At 35.5% G+C, this 25105-nt stretch overlaps 1 protein-coding gene across 2 annotated transcripts in view; it reads left to right on the forward strand.

Annotated features, from left to right (window-relative positions):
* Positions 1-6864: 6864 nt before the first annotated feature.
* The window catches only part of LOC102597405 (WD-40 repeat-containing protein MSI4-like), a 28097-nt gene continuing 9856 nt past the window's right edge, over positions 6865-25105 (forward strand). Inside the window, exons 1-5 of one of the 2 annotated variants that reach the window (XM_006346508.2) lie at positions 6878-7021; positions 7112-7403; positions 13428-13491; positions 15203-15289; positions 15378-15440. In XM_006346508.2, the coding sequence (XP_006346570.1) occupies positions 7174-7403; positions 13428-13491; positions 15203-15289; positions 15378-15440 (444 nt within the window). In that variant the 5' untranslated portion in view covers positions 6878-7021; positions 7112-7173. Of the gene's footprint in view, positions 7404-13427; positions 13492-15202; positions 15290-15377; positions 15441-25105 lie in introns of both variants that reach the window. The other variant, XM_006346507.2, reaches the window with a different exon arrangement.

Consider the following 25105-nt stretch of genomic DNA (forward strand, 5'->3'; position numbering starts at 1 on the left):
TTAACCCCCTCCCCCCCCCCCAAAAAAAAACACCCCCTATCCCCCAAACTTTTTTCAATACCCCAAAATTTTAAAATTTACATTTTAGTCCTATTTTTTAACTATAAAACCCCCTAACCTTCATTATTTTTACTCACAAATTTTCTTCATCTTCTATTCTCTCAACTCTCAAGTCTCTAATCTCTATTAAATTACAAATTATATTAGTTTGAAAATATTTTTTGTGGATTATTTGATCTTTGGAGCAACCTTCAACTTTCAAGTTTCATCTATCAATTTTCTGCTTTCGGTCACACGTCTACTTTTTAAGTAGACGTTTGGTACATTAATTCGTTTCAACTTTCATCTTTTTAGTCTTTACTTATTTAGTTATTTATTTTTTTGCATTTAATTTCCGTATTATATATAATTTTCTCACTTTTACTATTTTAATATGGGTTTCGGTAAAAAAAAAATGTTGGCAAAGGTAAACAAACATTTATTGGTAAGGTCACTAATATATTTATTGGAAACTCTGAAAATATATAAAAAAATCGGTAGTTCTTCTAAATCTAAAACTAGACAAGTAGCTCAAATAAAAATAAATACGGTAGATTTTACGCATGTCGATGAAACTATTTTTAATATTGATAGTAATATTGAATTAGATCAATATCATGAATCTTTACAAGCAAGGTTTGATAATTTTGATGAAGAATTAGAATATGATAATGTTAATGATGATATTAATACTTTTGATGATGGTGATGAAACAGAACCTGTTACGGCTACTAGTCTCACTCTCAGTCCCGCTCCCACTCCTATTGGTTGTTCTGCTCTCATTCCCCTTGTACATCCTAGTCGGGCTAGGCCTAAGGTAGAATGTGCTAAAAAATCTGTTGTGTGGCAATTTATGACTCAAAGTGAAGATTATTAAACACAAGCTATTTGTAATAAATGTAAACATAGAATGAATCATAAAACTGTGGGAAAGGCGGGTGGGACAGGACATTTAAGTAATCATTTGATGTGATGTTGTAAAAATGATTTTTTGCATGCTAAAGCTGCAACCGAAACTAAAAAGAGTGGTACACCCCTTCCTAATGCATCTGTAGGAGTAGGGGGCTCTAATATGGTTCAATCGCAATTAAACTCTTCTAATGTTTTTTGCCCTAGTACACCACACTCGTATACTAAAACTGACACTTTGCCCTATTTGTATTGATGACTTTCATATTAGATGTGTTGCACACATATATAATTTGATTGTTAGAGATGGTATATCAATGTAAAATAATGGTTGCATAAAATGTGAAACAACATGTCATTTTATTTTTAAATGTCAAGTAAAGGCTAGACGTAGAGAATTTAAAAATCGTTGTCATGAATTTAATCTTTCCCCTAGAAAAATTTCAAAATTAGTGTCTACTAGATGAAATTCTTTATTTGAAATGCTTCAAGTCGCTTATGAATATAGAAAACCTTTACAAACGGTTTGGAATGCTCATAATTCAAATATGGACTATAGACTTGATGATAATGATTGGAATGACGTAAAAGAACTTATAGAATTTTTAAAAGTTTTTTATTTAGCTACAAAATAAATTTCTGAACTTTATTTATCCAACTATTTGCTCTGTTTTACCAAATATTTGTGCTATTTCTAGTAAATTTTATAAATTCAAAAATAAACCAAGGTTTGTAGAGTCTGTTAAGTCTATAATTGAAAATTTTAAAAAAAAAAATTTCCTATTCCTCAAATTCATTTAACTGCTTGTTTTTCAATCCCAACTTACAAAGATGTAGGTGCATCACGAATGATTGAAAAAATATATTTAAATTTAGATATTCAAGTTTTTGAAACACCTAGCTTGACAACAGTTAAAGATAGTATAAAAATTGAAGCTAGAAAATTGTATGACTTGTATAATTCTTGTAGAATAAATGAAGTAGTATGTAATGAAGAACTTGAACTTCTAGGTGTAGATATGATGAATATAATATTAATGATATGCTAGAAAGTTATCTTGGACTTGCTACTGAGGAAAGAAATGATTTTGATGCATATATTAATCAATGTACATAAACTATTAAGGATCCACAAGGTTTACTTGATTTTTACATTGGTGGAGCAATCGCGACAATGGATTTTCAAAACTTCAACTGTGGTTTGAGATGTGTTAGCTAATCAAGCATTTTCAGTAGCTTCGGAGGGCACTTTTAGTGCAACAAGATTTTAAATTGGAGAGCATAGGTATTCATTAGCAGTAGACAACTTGGAGATATCCGTATTATTTAGAGATTGGATTAATGCCGAGAGAAGGAGTTATGGGCGTCCACCTTTACCTACCCAATTTGAAAATGATATTGATGAAATGTTGCAAGATTTTAGTGACGATGACATTGATGCATTGAAGGAACTAGCCGATCAACCAATTCCAGATCATGTTAAATGATTTAAGACAAGACTTCCTTGGTACCTTGAACTATTAGTATGATAATTCGAGGTCTAATTCAAACAGAACACTTCCTAGAAGGTGGATGTGTAGATTAGGTCCTCTACTAATATTTGTAACTCAAATTGTATTATTTAATTTTTATTAATAAAACTATAGGTTATTCACCTTAATTTTTTTTTTATTGTCTTCAATTTAATACAAGTGTTTTTATTATATTCCAATTTTCAAAGGGCAAAGTTTAAACTTAAGTTATAATTTGATATTTAAAAAAATTAAAATTTAAGTTTGAAATTTAAACTTTTAACGATTGAAATTTAAACTTTAAGAGCTTAAACTTCTAAAGTTTCAACTTTTATAGTTTGAAATTTTAACTTTAAAGATTTATTTAAAGTTTAAACTTTAAGAGTTTAAATCTTATTTTTTTTAAAAAAATTAATAAGTTATATATTTTCAAATATTTCAATTTTAAGTTAAACTTTAAAAAGAAATTTTTTGTAAATTTTTAATAGACTTTAATTAATAATTAATTATTTTTTTTTAAAAAAATGGTTGTTATCCCGGTTACCGGTTCGATCCGGTCCCGGTACTGTACCGATCCGGGATGGCATGTAGTAAAAACTGTCGGATGGACCGGTATCGCTACCGTTCCGGTTTCGATTGTTTTCGTCGCGAACTGGCCTGTTCCGGTAGTGCCATTACCGATTCCGTTGCCAGGCTTAAGCAAGAGTAGTATCAATACAAACAACACATATTGATAGACATCATCAATCGACTCGAACCTACCACATAATATAGAATAGACACTCAGAAATAATCATGCAATATAAATGTTACACCACTCCTCTTCTCCATTCACATACTCTATCATATTAACATCCACGAATACAAGACCACCACAATATCAAATCATAATCTAAACCTTCTACCACATTAATATTCATGAATACTAGGCCATCACTAGACCTATCAACCAACTTGCTATTCTTTGTCAATTTCTCATACCCACTTACTGGCCCCTGGATAGAGCAGTAAATGGAACTGGCGCCTTAGACCCACTTATCTATATCAAGATTAAACCCAACAACATTTATAAAATCAAGTTCAACATGATAATTAATAAGAATCACAGCTAGCTAGAAACAACTAAGAACTAAATCTCTATAAACTCAACCCAATAATTGAAATAGTTATGCACGAAATTACTGTTAAGCACTTAGTTGTCACAACAAATAACATACCTCTATCATTAAAAGTAACACATAGCCCAAAATCCTAGCCCTTATTCTACCTTACAATAACATGAATCATGTCTCATATAATTGCACACAAATCATATCTGAGATCAACTCACCTTTCAAGTAATCTGGACCACTCAAGGATCCAACATACAACAATTATATTATGAAGAAGTAATTTAGGTCTACTCATGGAACCATAAAAATATACATGGTCCTCTCACGGAACCCAAAGTCCAACTTTTAGTGTATCACTGTGGTACTCGAGTCATCTATAGTTAATGTACCGGCGTGGTACCCCAACCAACCATACATGAATATCTCCATACCAGGCGTGATGTCTAAGTCAACCGTTAGTATATAACATGAGTGGTATCTGAGCCAATCGTGGGGATATCTGTACTAGGCGTAGTACCCAAGCCAACCATCAAACATACAACATCATGTACAGTCACAAACATCACGAACAATAACACTTGAAATCATAAGTAACATAACCGATTCATTGCATGAGATTATCAACATGGTGTCATTACATATGCTTCTCTATGATTTTCCTATTATGCATACACAACTCACAAGTGATACAAAAGGCAGTAAACATGCACACCTATGTCTATTGGACAACGCCAATTATCCTAACAATGAACTTAACGCTAAGTAAGAGCTAGAGCACCACCCTTAGCAATTATCTCGTCTCCCGCCTTAAAAATAATAAACAACAACCTATAACCATCCAGACTCTGCGCCCGAAGGCCTATGTATACCATCTCCAAACATCTATAAGATATAATGTAGTAAAACGGGTGTGAACAACTCAAATTAAGGAAACCTAGCCTACTTGAGCGCCAAACAACTGCTGATGAACCTTGCCCGTGAATTTTGACTCTGGGGAGCAACCTATGATGAACGAGCACTGAAAATCCTTAGGTTTTCACCTTCCTTATGTGGTAGTTCTTCCCTTCTATTGCTCCCTTGCCCTAGGTGCCTTTGGAGGTTTTTGGAGCAGCCCTAGTCTATTTTTTCCTTTCAAAAGTGGGATGAAAAATAAAGACGACGCATTAATTAGGTTGTAGAATTTTGTCATTCCACTATAGCGCCTATTAGACTACTATAGCGGACTAATAACGTCAACCTGACCCAAAATTAAATTTGGGCCATAATCGTCGTGTGCTCAAATTTTAAAACTCTTACACTGCACTTCAGGACTTTTGGAACTCCGCACGAGATGCCTTTTAGTAACGACGGATCAGGTCGTTACAGATTATAGATTTTTATTGAAACTTAGAATTTATTTAAGAAAACTCAATAATCATTTTGATACGATTCATTTAAGTCTGTTAAGTCAATTTTTCTGAAAGCCTTAACACCTTAGTGCTTATACCTAATTAATATTAATGCATGTGTTTTTCCCCCCAAGGCCTAGCTCGAGTGGCAAAAGGTGGAGGATTTGTGACGTAGGTCGCAGGTTCAAACCCCACACCACGCAAAGCGAAACCTGATATTTAAGTGGAGAAGGGTAGAGGGGTGGGCCCATTATCCATTGAGTTTAGAAGGTTGTGATTGGTCCAAACGGCAGGTCACAAACGGATTTATCGGTTATAAAAAATATATATTAATGCATGTGTTTTTCCCCCCAAGGCCTAGCTCGAGTGGCAAAAGGTGGAGGATTTGTGACGTAGGTCGCAGGTTCAAACCCCACACCACGCAAAGCGAAACCTGATATTTAAGTGGAGAAGGGTAGAGGGGTGGGCCCATTATCCATTGAGTTTAGAAGGTTGTGATTGGTCCAAACGGCAGGTCACAAACGGATTTATCGGTTATAAAAAATATATATTAATGCATGTGTTTTCAGCGACCATTTCTAATTCAACACTGTCAATCAATGATACTTAGGGGTCGTTTGGTACAAAGATCAATAGAGCATGGATTAGTAATGCAGGGATTAGTAATGCATGGATTGGTAATGCTTGGATTAGTAATGCAGAGATTATTTTTATCAAGTGTTTGGTTTGTTGCTTTCTACCTAATTTTGTGTGGGTTTAAAACTCTACAAAAAAACATCTTTCCAATTATATCCTTGAGTTATTATGAGATTTTCTATTTCATGTAATTGGGTCAAGGTAGATAATTGACAAACAATATTATTATTTTTATTGCCTTTTAACTAGCTAGGAGAAGGAAAATTTTATCACCAAAGTTCACTATTTTCTCACTTAAATTATTTGAGGGTAAATAATTGTCATCTTAATAAATTGAAGTTAATATCTCAAAAGGCCACACAACTATAAGAATTTATAGAAAAAAGTTATTGAACATTGTTTTCTATCAATAAAATCATTCAATTTAGGACTTTTATCATACAAAAATCGCTCTTTATCATAAAATTAAAAAATAAGCAAAATAAATTAAACTATTTTTATACTCAAGATGTTTTTAAAATAGCAAAAAATAGCTCTTAAATTAATACATCAACATTAGCATATTAGTCCGATTATAATATTTTATATTAATAATAATTAGATTAAATAACTCATATTTTAGCTACAAATAACTCTATTTTAAATAATAAAAGTTTGTAAAGCTAAATCGATTTAAATAAATTTATTAGTACAAATATAAAACATAAAACAAAGAAAATAAATAAAATGAAAGGACTTGAGGGGGTATTTTTGTCTTTACATATATTAATCCCATGGTATTAGATCTCATGTATTGTTAATACCACCAAATGAAAAGTATTAGTTATACATCCTATAATACCATGGAGGGTGTATAACTAATCCATGGATTAGTTATACATAGGCCCAAAATTCCTACCAAACATAGTACTTCATAATACCACACATAATACAAGGACTATTTCTCCTAATACTCCCTACCAAACGGTCCTTCATGGATACACATTTTTTTAAATTTTTTATTCTACACTTGCTGTACTCCTTTTTAAGAAATGTCCAGATCCATGCACCAGTGGAGCATGACGAAGTATTCTGAGTCTGTAGCTGTTTGTGCGGAGATTAATTTTAAGATGACTTTCTTGATATGCAATACATGATTTCCTCTTTTATCATTTTCATTGTCTTTACTATTTCTAGACAATTACAGTATTACACCTTACTATTTTCTGTTGTGTAAACTCTTTAGATAAATATGACTCATGAGTATAACATGGAGGCATTTGATAATGATTCGTTTTTACTTTTTTTTTTCCTGAATTCAACTTCAGAAACTACGTTTTGAAATTCAACTTCAATATTTTTTTGGACAAGAAGAGAGGGAAAAGGTGGATCAAGATTGTGGTTTCGTAAATCAAAATACCTTCCTATAAATAGAAAGATCCAAGAGGCAAGACTTGTGTTTTGGTCATTTTCATATTTCTACAAAACCCTTTCAGTTTCAAGACTTTTCACTATTTTTTTCACTACTGTCTGGTAGGTCCGTATCTGTTCCAAGGGTTTCTTCCAAGGGTTTAACTTTCCCCCCAACAAATTTCTACCATGGAAACGCCTTCTTCCCAGCCCAAAAGGCGTGGCAGGCCAAAGGGTTCTGCTGCCAAATCCAAAGACGAAAGAGAAAAGGAACCTCACAGTTCCGGCAAGATGAGAGGTAGTGCTAGCAAGAGAGCTGCTGCTGTGGACGAGGAGTATGTTCAGTGGAAGTCACTCGTAGCTGTCCTCTATGACTGGTTCGCTAATCACAACCTCATTTGGCCTTCGCTCTCTTGCAGGTATATATATCTCTTTTTTTCTTTCTTGAAAGTATATTTGGTATGTTATACATTTCTAGAACCTCTGCTTTTCGGTTTTGTTGCGTTTGGAGTCTTTGTTATGTGTATTCTATGTGTGCTGGACTCTGTTTGCAATGGTGTTTGATTACTTTAGGTCTAGGATTTAACAACCTTTGCTCTTTGGTTTGTCTTGGCCCAAGACATTCAGGGCAGATGAGGGTTATTCATGAAGAAGCTCCCACATTGCCTTGTTGTTTCTGTTGTAATGTTTGTGATACACTTTTCCCCTTTTTTTTTCAATTGGGAAGATATAATTAATTTGGAATCTGGTGTTATCAGTTTTATTAAAAGGAAAAAGAGCAAAAGAGAAAAATAAACAGAAAGTGGGAAGGGAGACGTGAAGTACACATTACTTGATTCCAACAGAAGCACTGTTATATATATATTTATCGCTGAATAAAAGTTACAACATAAAATACACACAACAAAATAATTTATTCCTGGATGAAAGCACCAATGAAACTGTAAAATGCAGTGTTATCGCTGGATGAAAGCACCAACAATAAAAGCAACTTATGTTAAATTCAAGATTGCAAACATATATGAATTTGGTCCTGTAATGTAGTGTTGTCAAAGGTGCGCCTAAAGCGCACTTACATCAACAAGAAAATTAAATGCCATAGCCAAAGACCTGAAGTGAGGCTCAAAACATGTTGAGCGCTTTGCCTCATTTGATGTGCACTTCAATGTCGTCATTAAGGCTTTGAGACAATTTTTCCTTGCGAATAAGTGTTTCCTAAAGAGGCGACACTAAACAATTGACATTTACTTTATCGTAAAAAGAATCAATTTCTTTGTCTACATATTTGTAATTTATGCTTTATATATATATATATATATATATATTCTATTTGCACCTTTTTTTCATTAAACTTTAAAGCATGCTTTGTTTTGTGCTTAAAACCTCAAGGGACCTTAGAGCTTTTTTGCATCTTTTGCTTTTGATAACACTCCACCGAAGGGCATTGCTACATGAGTTGAGACTTGGTGGATGATGTGTCTGTCCCTCTACCCTTCTCCACCTAAAGGCCATTGTTTGTGGAGGGTTCAAATTCGTATGGTGCGTTTTACTCATATATCATATGTTGTGCTCTTACCTCTAGACCAGAGCCCTGGTGGCATAACTAATTTCAAGGTTAAACCATCTAATATACGTAATGTAGGTATTGTCCAGCTCCTTTTTCATGAGGTAAAAGAATTGATCGTTTCACATTGGGATCATTTTCTGCGTCATTGTTTGTAACAAACTTCTCAAAAGCTCATGATTTTGACTATGAATCCCTAACCTCTCATGTCACATTGCTTCATCGCTTTAAGCTACAAAGCGATAGTCCTCAATAACACTGCCTAGGCCATTGTTGAACTGTCATCTGTAGTGGATAGTAGGTAGTTTTTCTTATGCTGAATAAGTAAAATTTAAGAGAGTAGTAATATGGACATATGCAGTACCTGTCTGAGTAAATAATTTATATGACATAGATCCTCTGTTTGATTTCTTTTATTCAATGCAATCACTGTAGTGATTGAGTTTTTGTAACTGTTCGTAATTATCCCCGGCCAACGTCTCCTGTTTTGCTGGGAAGTTTCTTCAATAGAATTTTAACCCGTATTCATTGAAAAATAAATAGGCCTACTAAATACCTAAATACATGGTGCCACTCTTTACTGTGTATACACCAGTGTTGTGAAAGGCGATCGCCTTGTCGCCAATGGAGAGAGGCGACCCTTCATCGCCTTTTATCTTTGTGGCGAGGTGATCTTCAAAAGGCGACACCATGGCGAGAAAGGCGATTTTCTTTAAAAAGGCGACTAATTTATGGTTTTAAAAGTTCAAAGGCAATTTTAGGATTTTCGACTAGACTCCTCGGGTGACCAACCAAACTTTTCCGGTGACTCTAAAGTCCAACCAATATGTATTTCTTATTTTCTTCTTCAAATTTCTTCTTTCTCTGTTTCTTTCTTCTTCTTCTTCAGAGAGTCACTTCTACCTCAGGTTTTTTTCTATTGCTTTGACTTTTGTTCTATTTTTTCTCATTCAAGTTCTAGACTTTTAGTATGTACTATCTATTTTCCGTTTTTGAATTGAAATATTTGATAATATGTTATTGCTATTGAGATTTTGATTATTTATATATGCAATTAAATATTTTAATTTTTGGTATTAATTGGGTTAGACTTCATAAAGGCAAGCGCCTCGCCGCTCGCCTCGCCTTGTGGCTAGGCAGACCCTTGTCGCCTTTTATCGCCTTTCGCCATCCAAACCACTGGTATACACTAGAGGTTGACTATATGAACATAATTGGGGGATGTTTTGGACTTGGATCAGTAGATGGATTTTGTTTTTGGTGGCCCATGCTTCAATTATTTGAACCACTTTGTTGGATAAGAACTATTGTTGCTGCATATTGTTTGCTTAGGCATCACTAATGCTTTGATCTAGGAGATATGGCAGCTAATTCAGTATATTGTTGTGCAGCAGTGGCGGACCAGAATTTTCACTAAGTGGGTTCAATATATAAAACGGAAAAATAAATTCGCAAAGAAGCAAATAAAATAACAACAAAACAAAGGTTGATTAATTAAAATATATTATCAAAATTGTATTTTGCGAGTTTTTCATTTCTTGAAACTTATTCATAGTAAGTACTATCATCAGAAATAATATTAATTTTTTTTCCTATATGAGGCACAACACACCCGCTCATAAGTCATCGTCCATTCGATTTCACAATTTTTTTTACTAAAATATCCTCCTCAAATATGATGGAAAAGATGTGGAAAAGGTTTTGAGGAACAATTGTGTCTTTGACCATGTTAATGCATATATTAGAACTCATTGCATTATTAATACCATGTATTTCCATGCACTAGCTATATGGACCTTAATACCAAATAGAGTGTATAACTAATAGTCTAATACAAGCGGTATTAGTTATACACATGTTGAAAAATATACCAAACAAGGTACTAGTAATGCATAAAACTAATACATGCATTTTTTTTTCTAATATACTCTACTAAACGATCCCTAGGTGTTGATCTTTTGGGAATTGGGGACTATTATTCCTTTTTAGATTCGAACTGGGAACCTTTTTTATTTTATTTTAAGTTCAGTTGTATTATTATAAAAAAAGGTTTTGGGGAAAACTACAGAAAGGGAAAAAGGACCGAAGGGTTTTAATGTTTAAAAGAAAGAGGCAGCTAATTTGTAGTTTGTGTGATCCGAACTTGGGGCCATTTTTGAAAATTGAACCCACTTTGCCACTAGGCTAGGCGTTGCTCTTTGTTCAAGTGGAGTCAAATGTTAATATATAGCAATATTGTTTAAAAAAAAGATCATATATGTCTGTATATACTGTGTAATTTTTTGAGGAAGTGGGTTCATATGAACCCCCTTGCAACCATGTAGGTCTGCCCCTGGTTGTGCTGTTTCAGATTTCCTTTTGAGTTTTGGCCTGCTGATTTCACTGACTTTGCTTTAATGTACCTAGATCTATCTAGGAAGCTACAATTTTTCATGAGCGGTTTAAAATAATGAAATTACTGATAAAGGTTATTGATATCTGGTTTCTTAAGATGAGATGGATTTTGAGGCAACAATTGCTACAAATTTGTAAAATAGGGTAATAGTGTAGATTGGTAGTTATTGCTTTCAAAATTTCTAAAGTAGTGCTTACAGAAATGTGGAAATGCAATCTGCTGTTAATGAAGTGTGATATTTGACTTATTTCAACTCTGGAGTTAATTCAATTAATTCTTAGTTGAACTGCTCACTTTCGGAAGTTTTCTCAATTCATTAATGTAGTGAATCCACATGTAGGGGTATAATTGCCCACTAATTATCCACGGTGAAACCCTTGTTTATATACCTCTTTTTCTCTTTGCCTCCACATCTGCCTCCCCATGTGAACAAAGATTGTTTAAAAAATGTTGTAAATGGTCAATTTAGGATGATTGGAGATTGTTTTTTTTTGACAAAATCAAAGAATATTTTTGTCTCGTGCAAAGTATTTCGTATGAAAGTTTTTTAATTTCTTCGAGCCTGTTTGGATTGACTTGAAAAAAAGTACTCCCTCCGTTTCAAAAAGAGTGGTCTAGTTTGACTTGACACGGAGTTTAAAGAAAATAAAACACACTTTTGAATCTTGTGGTCCTAAATTAAAGTTATGTCAAATGTACAAAATTGTCCTTTAATCTTGTGGTCTTAAACATGCCACGTGGAAAGTTGAAAGTAAAATTTTACCAAAAAAGGATAGAGGTCATTCTTTTTGAAACGGAGGGAGTAGCTTTTATGTCGAAAAATAAAAAGTCAAACTTGTATGACTTTTAAGTCAAAAAAGAGAAAGTAGAGGGAGACCTACTTTTGGTTTTTAACCTTTTTAAAGTCATTTTAAACTTATTTTAAGTTATTTTTAATCTTGTCAAACACTTCCAAAAGCTACAATGACTTTAAATTAGGTTTGACCAACTTTTAAGTCAATCCAAACAAGCTCTTCTTCATCTCCGTTATATATCTAGACCATAGTTTCCCTAATATTTTCTCACATCAAATTAGGGCATAAAATAATCATAGCGGCTGTTCAACCATTTTTGGTTTTTTTTAACTGACTAGGGTTCTGCGGTGACATATATCCACTTTGAGCCATTAAAACTTCTGTTGGTTCTTGCTTCTTTTTGTTGTAAAGATTTGATCCATCTACGAACCAACATGGTAGTTACCCCAAGTGCTGTAAGTGGCAACGAAGGAAAACGAAACTTGGCTCTTAGGGGATCAAGTAGTGAAGATGGGGAGAAGAATGTTAGCAAGTATGGTGAGGAGTATCTGGTGTGGAAGTCTAATATCCCTGTGCTGTATGATTGGTTCACTAACCATAGCAATACATGGCCTTCTCTTTCTTGCCGGTATTATGATTTCTTTCTTCATTTGCAGTATACTATAATTTTGTTATGCTGAACCAAGTTGTATTGATGAAGACGAAAGCTCATTTTTTTTTTTTTTTTGCTTTCTTAGGCATGTTATTGATCTCATGAAACTGAATATTTGCTTATGTTATTTGTATGTATAGTTGCAGGTGAACAATTAGAAATCACAGATTTGATGACAAAAGTTAAATCTGAGTATATGCCTAATGTTAAAACTTAGGCAATTATTGTAATAGAACTTTATAAGTAAGTTTTTGTAGTTTAGAAATGGAAAACAAATCTTTAAAACTTGGAAGATAGATATTAATTTGGTATATGACTTTGTGATATGTCTTTTGATTGTTCCCTTTCATCATTAAAATGAAAATCTCTTTAGGAGAATCTCCTAACCCTTTCACCAAGATCTGAATTCGAGGTAGCAGGTGGCGGAATAACTGAGGTGCGTTATAAAAAAAGGAATTTGTATCCTTTATACCAAGTTTTGAATTCCCAAAAGAAGCAAAAAAAAGTTCTGAATAATTACCATCTGGGTGATTGCTTTGTTGAGGAGGTATGCTCTGAATGATAAGTAGGACGCATGCTTATGTATTTAGGAGTATATTGTATCCATACCTGCACATGGTGGTCAAATACTATGTATGTGGTAGAGTATATGCATCTTGCACATGGTTAAACAGCATATATGGGATGTCCTTTCTACTTGTGAGCTAGTTGGTTCCATGGTTTATCATTTCAGGTCATGTTGTTTAAGTTCTGATCTCAAATTAAGTAACTGGGTTGTTCTGTATATGGTATGTGATTCTTTTTTTTTTTTTTGTGTGTGTGTGAGAGAGAGATATGGTTATTATTTCTATGTGATGGTTATCTACAGAACTCTTTGGCCTTGCATTTATATGTTTAATTAATGAAGTGGATAATAATCTTGTTTTTTTTATGAACATTTGAAAATTAGTGTTGCTATCTCATTTTGATCTTGGTCTTATCAAGTTGTTTGGTATAAAAATTGATCAGTCATATTAATGGTTATGTCTTTGGCAACAGGTGGGGTCCAGTAGTTGAGCTGGGTCGTTATAAAAACCGCCAGCGACTCTACCTTTCTGAACAGGCAAGCCTACATTGCACATGATTATTGTTTTCTGGTTAATATTTTCAGCATTTCCTGTGTATTTTACATTGATATCCCAAAAGATTTACCATATCACCAAGATTTTGTAGAAGTATACTCTTTTCTTAATGAAAAAAGGTTATCTTTAGTGTAGGTGATTTATGTCTTGTTTTTTTTCATTTCTTTTTGGGATTGAGGGCACCTACTCTCCCTCTTTTAACAAATCTCTTTATTATAAAATTAATATCAATAATTTACTTGTCTTGGGGGTATATAATCCTTGTTATTTTCATGCGTTCCTTTGGTTTGTTGAGATGCTTGAGTGGAAGAGGTACTGGAGCACACGCCCACCTCTGATCTTAAGCTTGTTAGTTCGAGTATCATATATAAAAATTTCTAGTCTGAGGTTTGGTTTATTGTGTGAGGATAGGCTTAGAAGCTTAGAAATATGACTTAGAGCCTGTTTGGATTGTGGTTTATTTTAGGTGCTTTTAAGCTAAATGGCTTTTAAGCACTTTTATAGTGTGGGTAAAATAAAAAATACTTTTAAGCACTTGTTCTTAAGCCAAAAAGACAAAACTTAATGGCTTTTGGCTTCTATAAAGCCTATCTAAATAGGCTCTTATTGTGGTCTTAGATTATCTATTGTGCCTCTGGGTTGGTGCTAAGTTATCATCCCTACTAAGTAATTTGCAGTTCCATTGTAAAGGTGGAAATGAAATCCATTGCTTTAGGTATAAAATACTGTTTGAAAACATCTTTCTTCCTTCGTGTCCTGAAGCATACCCCAATAATTTTCTTTTTTCCGTATTTTAGTTTTTGAACTTCCATTTATAAATTTCTTGATATCTTTTGTGATGTATAATTACCCCACTGCCTCTACTTTTTTACTTAATCATGTGTATTGTTAATTTTCATTCTCTAATCATCTTTAAAAGTAGATATATTCAATTCTCACATTTTTCATAACAGGTTCTCTAACAGATTTTTGTTGATGACATAGTTCTCTAACATAGGCAGAGGGTGCTATTATAAAGCTTTCTATATTTTTTATATATAAGAATATCAATATTGATTATTCAATTTGATGTCAATTGCTTGATTTGTGAACAGGTGTTATTTGTAGAGTTTATAGGTTTAAGTAGCAATTTAGTTGTTTGTATTAAAGTGTGCCTTTCTTAACAAGCAGCTATTTCTGTATTGTTGCTTGTGATCTTAAATTTAGAAATATAAAATCAAAGATTTCAAAATTTGAAGTAGCATCCTGAAAATTACTTTTGACTTGAGGAGTTAAGAAGTGGGCTTTGGCGTGCTGCAGGCCAGAGTTACAGACCAGTCCTGAGCTGTTAGAACTTAGATGTTTGGGATGTGATTAACTGGTTCAAGTTCCCTTAGGGTCTGAGCTAGCTCCTACCTGCTACAGTAGGAGTTGGGGCCAGTTTTAGTGAGCTAGGCTTGGGCGGTTTCGTGGGCTGACCAGGCCCTGCTACCACGATGGCTAGAGTTCAGTTCTACCATTATTATTGTCATTGTTGCTGTTGATATTAGTATTATCAAATAATTTCATTTTTATAGTTTGCTTTCTGACAGGCAAGTGTTGACAAATATGATAATTTATTGTTGCATTGCATGTACAGCAAATGAGTTGAGTTTCTGGATTCTATAATTAGGCTCATATATTTTTTTAATCTTTTAACTTTTGTCTTTCCAGACGGATAAGTCAGTGCCTAATACTTTGATCATCGCCAATTGTGATGTGGTTAAGCCCAGGGTTGCAGCAGAAAATCACATTGCAAACGTAAGTATGTTTGACATTTTAATACATTTTTGTCTTAGTTATACTGCAAATCAATCATAATGACTTTTTTTAAATGGCTTGGTTCTAGTTCAATGAAGAGGCACGCTCGCCATTTGTGAGGAAATACAAAACCATAATACATCCGGGAGAGGTAAAAACTACTTGAACACTGAAAAAAATACTGAACTTGCACGCATGTTCACAGAGCCAATAATGGACTTAGTTTGCCTGTGAACGTAAGTTCAGTATTTTTTTTGTAGTTACCACTTACTAGTACAGTAATTACTCAAAAATAACTAGACATACATGTTTGTTAGTAATTAAGTAATTACAATGTAATTCCATGTGTCATGTTTGGTGGTACAAGCGTAATAACATAGATATTTTTCTTGATTAAAAGTAACTTAGATATTTTTTGTTTGAAGATAAATTTAACAATAAAAAAGCACGATAATAATTCTTCATTAATTAAGAGCAGAATCCTCTTTTCCAGTAACTGCTTACTGGATTTGAATCTTTTCTTTCCTTAGAGTAATAGTCACCTTGTGTGATTATTATTTTTCAGCTTTTTATTTCAAGATTTTTGAGCTATGGTGTTTGTTTCCCGGGACATTTATTAAAAGATTTATTTTACGGGGTCTCATAAGAGTGAGCTAAGCGAGTATTCGATGTAAGCGTTTATGGGGGGAAAAAGTTTCTACTTTGCAGTATGTTTTAAGTCTTACGATATCACCAGGCTTGCGCCTTGCAGCCAGAGCTGAAGTTTGGTTTGAATGGGTTGAAAGAAACCGGAATTTGATGCGCAGAACAACTTTGAGAAAGAAAACAATGGAATGGATAGTCTTTGTACTCCGAGAAGCTTCAAAAGACCCTGCACCCATACGAGAAGGTGGAAGCTAAATGAACAATACTCAAACTTCTTTTGTTCCAGAAAACACTACAAATTTGGATGATTTATAAGCATTGCGACAGTACAAGGAGGGAACAAATCTGTCATTATTATTCCAGAAGTTACATTTAATGTGGGATGGGGAGACATAACATTCAAGATTGATAATTTCATCAAAGAACATAAAGGAACATTTATTACAAATATTCCTCGGAGGATAGACCCTAAGGTTCCTTATGCAGATTCAACAGAACTACCAAGTGGCAATCAAAAGAAGCATCTCAATCCCTGATCAGCAACAACAATTATTCTTATCATCATCTCTGGTGGTGATGCTAACCAGGAAAATGGCTTGCTGGGAAGATATATAGTTGGAAGTTTCAGTGGAGAAGAGAAGGAGAAACCAACACTTTCAGATATCAGAAAATGGGTGGTGAGTATTTGGAAGAAACACTCTTGGATTTAATATTTACGAAATGGATGGCTGCTCTTTTCTGTTTGAGTTTCCAAACAAGCACATGACTGAGCATATTCTTCAAGGTCAGTGGGCATGGAAACAACTGAAGATTCATTTCAAATGGTGATTGCCAACTGTGGGTTGTCGCACCAATCGAGATGCCTCAACATGGATAAGAGCAGTAGGTTTTCCTCTTCAATTTTGGATGGAGAAAATGTTCAAGGCCATCATAAATCAATGTGGGGGATGGCTGGAAACATAGGAGGAAGAGACATCCATGAAAACCCATTTGAAGTGGGCGGGATTGAGAATCAAAGGAGATGGAAAGGAAGTTTTGGAAGAGGTAAAATAGTTGACAATGGTCTTACCTTTTTAATTCCAATCTGGAGCGAGTCAGGAACCATTGTGGTTGCTGGAGAGGAGGAAGTCTTGGAGGAAAGGATCGTTGGGCAAAATAATCCTACACAGGTAAAGATAATAGGTGCTGCTTTGATACAGAGAGACACCTATTTCAAATAACACAGCTAGCAAGGGCCCAACAACATGTAGGACAAAAGAATTTTTAATCAAAAGCAATAGACTCTTAATGGGTCAAAAGGAAAGCTCAAACAATTGTTTTAAAGGAGCTACTTCTAATAAAGGCCAGTTCTCTTTACTGAGGCCCAACTTCTCATTTCTAAATAATCTAATGTCATGTGCTCTTTACAATCAAATCCAATGCGAATGGAAATAGAAGCAATCTGCACATACCTTGTCTTTGTTGATAGTAGCTTTGGAGACATGGGATAAAAAATCACAGTAGAAATCAGCCAGCAAGTAGTACAAAAAAAAGAAAAAAAAGAAAAGGAGAAGATTATGTAGATGCAATGACAAATATTGAAGAAGGAGAAGCACAAATTGATATTAATGGTGACCATTAAGACATGTAATTGGTCGATTGCTTTGATGATGCGACATGGAACATTGAGGATGTTGAACCTTTTAATATTGGACACATAGAGCAGGAAAGTGACAATGAGATAGATGTGTCAATCGGGAGGAAAGGAAACTCTAGGGTGTTATGATGAATGTCAAAATAATTTAATGGAATGTGGGGGACTAAATATTACTCAATTGCAGGAATTCACAATGAATTCGAGGATCGAAGCACTGTTTCAAGAGTTTCTCGAGAAAACAGTTAATAAGGAAGAAAAATAAGAATTGAGAGAGAGTTTAGGAAGAGAGAAATCTGTATATTTCATATCATGATTGTACATTGAATTGATTACAAGCTATATAGTAATTGAATTGAACTCTTAAGCTAAAACTGAATCTGTTATCAACTAACTGCTCTTAACTAACTTTCACGGTAGCTAACTAACTACCTTTAACTAACAAATGGAACTGTAACTAATCATTTAACAGAACTCCCTTCCAATACAAGATCCTTGTCTTCAAGGATCAAATAAAGGAAATATGGTGTTCAAGGTTGTGGCAAACCCCCAAGTAGCAACATCTGCTAGTAACCAATGCCATTTAACCTAAAGTTGTGCCACAACTTTATTACCCTTCTTAACCATTCTTCTCTGCAGTACCAACTCAGGATTAGGGCAGTGTGGATTGGCTAAGTCAACCACAGGGGGATAAGATATCTGAGCTGGGATTTCATAACACCTCTTCAATAGGGAAACATGAACGGTGGGATGGATCTTCACTGAACTTGGCAATAAGAGTGTAAGCAACTGGAGCTACCCTCTTAAGAACCTGAAATGGCCCATAGTGTTTAGTAGCCAACTTGTGGAGTGAATGACCTGCAATAGTTGCTTGCTTGTAAGGTTGAACTTTGAAGTATACCTAATCACCAACTTCAAAATGCATGTCACTCCTGTGAGAATCAACATGTTGCTTCATCATGTGTTGAGCCCTCAATAGGTGATGCTTAAGTTGTTGTAGCTTAAGCTCTCTATTTAGAAGAGTATTATCAACCTCTGCTGAAATAGATTCGCTAGGAAGATAAGGAAGGTGTAATGGAGGTGGACGTCCATATAAAGCTTCATAGGGAGTAGTCTGGATAGGTGAATGATGGGAGGTATTGTACTAATACTCAGCCATAGGCAAACAAGAAAACCATTTGGAAGCATCTTCATTGCAATAACATCTAAGATATGTCTCAAGGCATCTATTAAGGACCTCAGTTTGGCCATCAGACTGAAGGTGATATGCAAATGATAAGTTTAGTTGTACCCCTTGTATGGTGAACAACTCTTGCCTGTAAGAACTAAAAAACAGCATCTCTGCCGCTAGTAATAGTATCAGGTAGTCCATGTAGTCTCACCACAACATCTAAGAATACCTTAGCAACTGACTGGGCAGTGTAAGGGTGTTTCAATGGAATGAAATGTCCATACTTGCTGAGTCGATCAACCACTACTAGGATGACTTCATATCCATTGGACTTAAGTAAGCCATCAATGAAATCCATGCTTATTTGGGACCAAACAACATCTGGAATAGGCAGGGGCTGGAACAACCCACGATAAGCAGCCAAATCTGATTTACTCCTTTGACACCCATCACACTTCCTCACAAATTCCTTTACCGCTTGCGTCATATGCTTCCAGTAGAATAAAGTGAGCAACCTCTTCAAGGTAGCTTCTACTACAGAATGTCCTCCGTGAGAAGAAGCATGCCATAAGTTCATAATGCTCCCACCCCTTGCCAACCACTAGTCTGCCATTCCTTCTCAACTGACCTTGAGTCCAAGTGAAATGTTTGTGTATGAGGGTTAGTCTGCAACTCTTGGATGAGTAGTTTGAGCTCCTGGTCTGATTTCCAGCTATCTACTATAGCCTGAAATAAATCAGTGTTGGTAGGAGAAATTACCAAAGCTAGGAGTTCAGCCCCATTGATCCTTGAGAGTGCATTAGCCGCCTTGTTTCCCACTCCTCTTTTTGTACTCTATACAATAATCAAAAGACATCAACTTAGTCAACCAAACAAGCCGAGAGTTGGTATGCAGTTTCTGCTCCATAAGGAATTTCAGAGCCTTTTGATCAGTCCTTATAATAAACTTTTGGTGCAACAAGTATTGTGACCACTTAGTTACTGCTTGTACAATCTAACTCCCTATCATAGGCAATTAATGTTGCATGTCTAGGTGATAAGGCTTTACTGATGAGGGCTATGAGGTGTCCTTCTTGCATTAGGACTGCCCCTATGCCATAACCACTTTCATCGGTCTCCACCACAAATGTCTTATGAACATTAGGTAAGGCCAACACAAGAGCCTGCGTCGATGCTTTCTTCAGTTTTGCAAAAGTAGAATCAACAGTAGTTGACCATTTGAAGCTATCCGTCTTTGTTAGATCAGGTAATGGCTTACAAATCACACCAAATCCTTGAATAAACCTCCTATAATATCCAGCCAAACCCAAAAATCCCCTTTGCTGCTTAAGGGTGGTAGGAGTACACCAATTTTTCACAGCTTCCACTTTCTGAGGGTCAGTACTCACACCTTTTGCTGTAATAGAATGACCAAGATATCCAATCCTCTTGACCCCAAAGAAACACTTACTCTTCTTGGCGAAGAGTTGGTGCAGTTGCATCTCCTCAAACACAACTCTCAAATGATTCAGATGATCCTCCATATTACTGTTGTAAATCAGTATATCATCAAAGAAAACTAGGACTTCTTTTTTGAGGAATTTCTGGAAGACAAAATTCATTAAGCCTGAAAGGTTGCTGGTGCATTTGACAAACCAAAATGGCATTACCAAATATTCAAAGTGACCAGAGTGAGTCCTAAAAGTAGTCTTAGGTACATCGTCAACTGCCATTCTTAACTGATGATATCCAGACCTTAAGTCTATTTCGGAAAAGATCTTGGACCCTCCCAATTCATCTAATAAGTCTTCCACAATAGGAATCAGAAACTTGTTTTTGACAGTATGCTTGTTCAAGTCCGTGTAGTCTACACAAAGCCTCCATATCCAATACTTCTTCCCCACCAAAACCGCTGGTGATGTAAAAGGACTACAACTAGGTTGGATAGTTCCCTGATCCAACAATTGTTGTACTATCCCTCCAATGATATCCTTTTTAACTGAAAGGGTATCTGTAAGGCCTTTGTTCACATGTTTGGTCCCATTATGCAATACAATAAAATATCTCTAAAAAGAGGCAACTTAGTAGGCTCTTCAAACAGTTTGTTGAATTCTGAAAGTAACTGTAATAGCCTAACATCTTTGTCATGTTCCTCAATCCTCATTAGTCCCTAGTGTATGCCATCGCTCTTCTGCACTACTCAAGGGTGCTACTTGAATCATATGCATAGTTGAGATTGATTACCTGAATGCTTAGCCATCTTTCCAGCTCTAGGAGTTTTCAATTGACTGCCAACACCTATTAGTAAATGCTTTCTCCCTTTGTATTAGAATTCCATAGTTAGCTTGCTGAAATTCATCTTAATGTCCCCCAAGGTTACTACCATTGTACTCCCAGTACTACTCTACAAGAACCCAAGGGAAGGAGTAAAAACTCAGTTCCTTGTAACAACCAGCTGATTGTACAGACCTTATCCACCCTCATGTTTCCATTTGTTGCAGATACCATCTGAGGAATAGTAGATCTAACCTCACCTCCTAGTATGTTAACAAGTCAGGATCTATGAAATTGTGTGAGCTCCCAGTGTCTATCAATATGTGTAATTCTTTCTTGGAGTGGTAACCACCTTCAAGGTTCTATAGATAACCTAAGGAACCATTTAATGCATGAATAGAAATTTCCATAGCTCTGTAGGTTGAGCCAATTCTAGTTGATTGAACCCTTCTTCCTGGACCTCCTTTCCTTGTTCCTCCACATTATCATCACCCTCTACTTCTTCCAATTCCAACAGATACAAATGTTTGGAATTTTTGCATTTATGGCCAAATGTGTATTTTTCATTGCAGAAATAGCACAACCCTTTTGCCCTCTTCTCATTGATCTCTTCTATGTTCAATGTCCTCCTACTGACTCCTTTAGAAGAAAAAAAGTTATTGATCCCAGATGTAGGCAATAACCTTGGTTTACTCTGCATTCTATGATCACTTATCGTCCTAGAGGAATCGAAACTCTGAAGTCTAGTTGGTTGCCTTATCGCAGTAAGATATGCCTCCTCTAGTTTTGCACTACTTTTATAAGCATGAGACAATGATATAGGATTGGTCATCTTCACGAAAATATTTAATTCATGCTTCAAACCTTTAATGAATCAGCTAATAGCATTTTCCTGTGAAAGTTTCAGCCTAGTCAGATGTTTCTCAAACATAGCTTGATACTCCTTCACGCTTCCCACCTGCTTGATCTTTTTAATCTCCTCCATAGGGTCATCGAAGTCGGTACCAAATCTTTCAACCATGGCCATCACATACTCGGTACAAGTAGCAGTTGTAAATATTGCCTATATCTCATAAAATAGAGATGTTATTGTATAGCTTCTCCTTCCAGTTGCAGGCCTTGCAACTGATACCTTTTCTTCATTAGTAACATTTTCCATTGAAAAAAATTGTTCGATCTTGAATAACCAAGATCTCAAATCCTCTCCAGAAAACCTCAAAAATTCCTTTCTCGACCACGTTGAGAAATTGGAATTATAAGTGTTGTAATTGATAGGACTCCTGGGTCTGTGAGTTCTCCCTTCAGAATGATGAATTCTCTCTTCAGAAAGCCTTGCAGCCGAAGGACCATCCTATTCCATAAGAGTTTTCTCCCTCCTAGATTCTCGATTGCTGACCAAATGTTCCTTCAATTCCATGACCACTTGATCCAAATTCTTTAGGTTTGTAACTTCCCCTGCCTAAGTCCCCATTTTCTTTGCCAAATTCTGCATCATTTCCTTCAATTCCCCCATTTATGTTGGAGAATTATCGGCAGACCATGTTCCTTTTGCCATTAACATCCAAGGATAGATTGGCTCTGTTACCAATGTTACTTTTTTTTTTTTTGGTTTCCCATCCGGTGTCTATTACCCACATTGGAGCCCGACTAAATCCGAATTCGCGCTGGGAAGTACCACATTGGGGGGTAAAGCGCTCCCTAACAAAGGCGACTCCGTACCCAAGGGGGCTCGAACCCAAGACCTCTTGGTTAAGGATAAAGGAGTACTTACCACTCCACCACAACCCTTGTTGGTAGGGAATTGAACCGGGGTCTGTACTGTGGTAGGGTACTATTCTACCACTAGACCATTGGTGCTCGATGTTACCAATGCTACTTGGTTGCAGGAATTCACAATGAATTCGAGGATCGAAGCACTGTTTCAGGAGTTTCTCGAGAAAACAGTTAGTAAGGAAGAAGAAGAATTGAGAGAGAGAGAGAGAGAGAGAGAGAGATCTGTATATTTCATATCATGAATGTACAATGAATTGATTACAGGCTATATAGTAAATTGAACTAAATTGAACTCTTAAGCTAAAACTGAATGTGTTACCATCAAACTGCTCTTAACTAACTTTCACTGTACTCAACTATGCAATTGCCTTTAACTAATAAATGGAACTGTAACTAATCATGTATCACTAAATAAATGTTGAGATAAAAGGAGGGTGATCAGCAGTTTAGGTTAAAAATGGGAAGTAGATATCATTTGTTTGAAGGGAACTTAATTGGAAGCACATACTGGGGGAACTAATACAGCAGGTGTGGGGAAACAAGGGAGTCAAGTATGGGCAATTAAAGGCAAGTGGAACTAGGGGAGGTATTTTGATATTATGGGTTGACAGAACTCGGGAAGGAGAAGTACTAAAGTTGGTGCTTACTTTGACCATGAAGATTCAAGTCGACAACTAATGATTTTGGGTCGACACATAATAGCAATCAAGAAAGGCAAGAAGTATGGTGGAAAATAGGGTTGATCAGAAGTTTGTTTACAGGACCTTGGGTGATAGGGGGTGATGTTAATATTGCTAGATATGCTTCAAGAGTAGAAGAATTGCTCCAAAACCTCTACATACAGAACTGAATTTTCTGATTTTGTTGAGGAGATGGAGTTGATTTATGCTCAACTAAATGGGAGAAGCTATACCTGAACTAGAAGGAACAACCTAAAAACCTCTTCCAGGATTGACAGTTTCTTATACTCTACTGAATAGGGAGTAAATTTCAATAATGTTAAGCAAGAGATTCTCCCTAGAATTTGTTCTGAATACACACCAATTGCCCTTTAGAGTGGCAGTTGGAAACACGAAGTCCTATTTCGAATTTGAACGATGGTGGCTGGAAACTAAAGGCTTCAATGAGAAATTTAAGGTTTGGTGGTATTCCATTTAACAGAAGGCCAAATTATATTTTAGCAACCAAGGTAAAAGCTTTGAAGGCTAAATTGACTTGGTGGAGCTCAAGCACCTATGAGAACTTGGAGAAGAAAAAAGATTTGATTCTGAGCAAAATTGCAAAGATTGACAATATTCAACAGAATAGATCTTTAATTTGAAGAGGCCATTTAGAAAATTAATTTATTCATGGAATTTGAAGATTATTCCAAAAAAGACGAGATTGCATGGAGACAAAGATCAAGAATATTGTGGATTAAATAGGGTGATTAAAAAACAAAGTTCTTCCAGAGAATTGCAAATTTTCGCAAGAGGAATAATCACATTGATCATTTGCTTGTAGGAGGAAAAGGTATTGTGGAGACAGAGAACATTAAAAGGGAGCTCATCATCTTCTTTCAGACGTTCTACTCTGAAAACGAGAAATGGATGCCCTATTGTAAGTTGCACCATTGTCCTATATACACATAGGACCAACATGAATTGCAAAACCCTTTGAGGAGAAAGAAGTTTTGAATAGTCTGAAGACATGTACAATATATAAAGCACCAGGTCCAGATGGGTACACTCTGGGGTTCTTTGTTCATTGTTGGGAGGTTTTAAAGAATGATGTGATGTCCACTATGTACAACTTTCATTCTCAAGAAGATTTTTTAAAAAAAGCTTCAATCTAACTTACATAGCAAAGGGGTTTGGTAGCAAAGGGGTTTTCAGTGTCAAGTCAGCTTACAAAGATCTTAATCAATCAAATTCAAATGATAGGATGGAGCTATGGCCATGGCGGATGATATGGAGACCTAAAATCCCATACAAGGTAAACTGTTTCACATGGTTACTAGCAAAGGAAGCAGTGCTGACACAAGAGAATATAAAGAAGAGGAAGTTCCAACTATGCTCAAGATGCTATCTGTGTGAGGAACAGGAAGAGACAGTCAACCATCTCTTTTTGCATTGCAAATGGACAGATCAATTATGGAGAATATTCAGCAGCCTTAGAAAGATCACTTGGGTGAAACCAAGAAACATAGCACAACTCCTAAATTGTTGGATCAATATTGGCAATACTACAATTAAGGAGGAGAGGTGGAGGATTGTCCCAGCATGTATATGGTGGACAGTATGGAAAGAAAGGAATCAAAGATGTTTGGAGGGCAAGAAGAGCAATGTTCAGAATTTCAAGA

This window comes from Solanum tuberosum, unplaced genomic scaffold (assembly GCF_000226075.1).
Source record: "Solanum tuberosum cultivar DM 1-3 516 R44 unplaced genomic scaffold, SolTub_3.0 scf00079, whole genome shotgun sequence".
In the NCBI taxonomy this organism is placed as follows: Eukaryota; Viridiplantae; Streptophyta; class Magnoliopsida; order Solanales; family Solanaceae; genus Solanum; species Solanum tuberosum.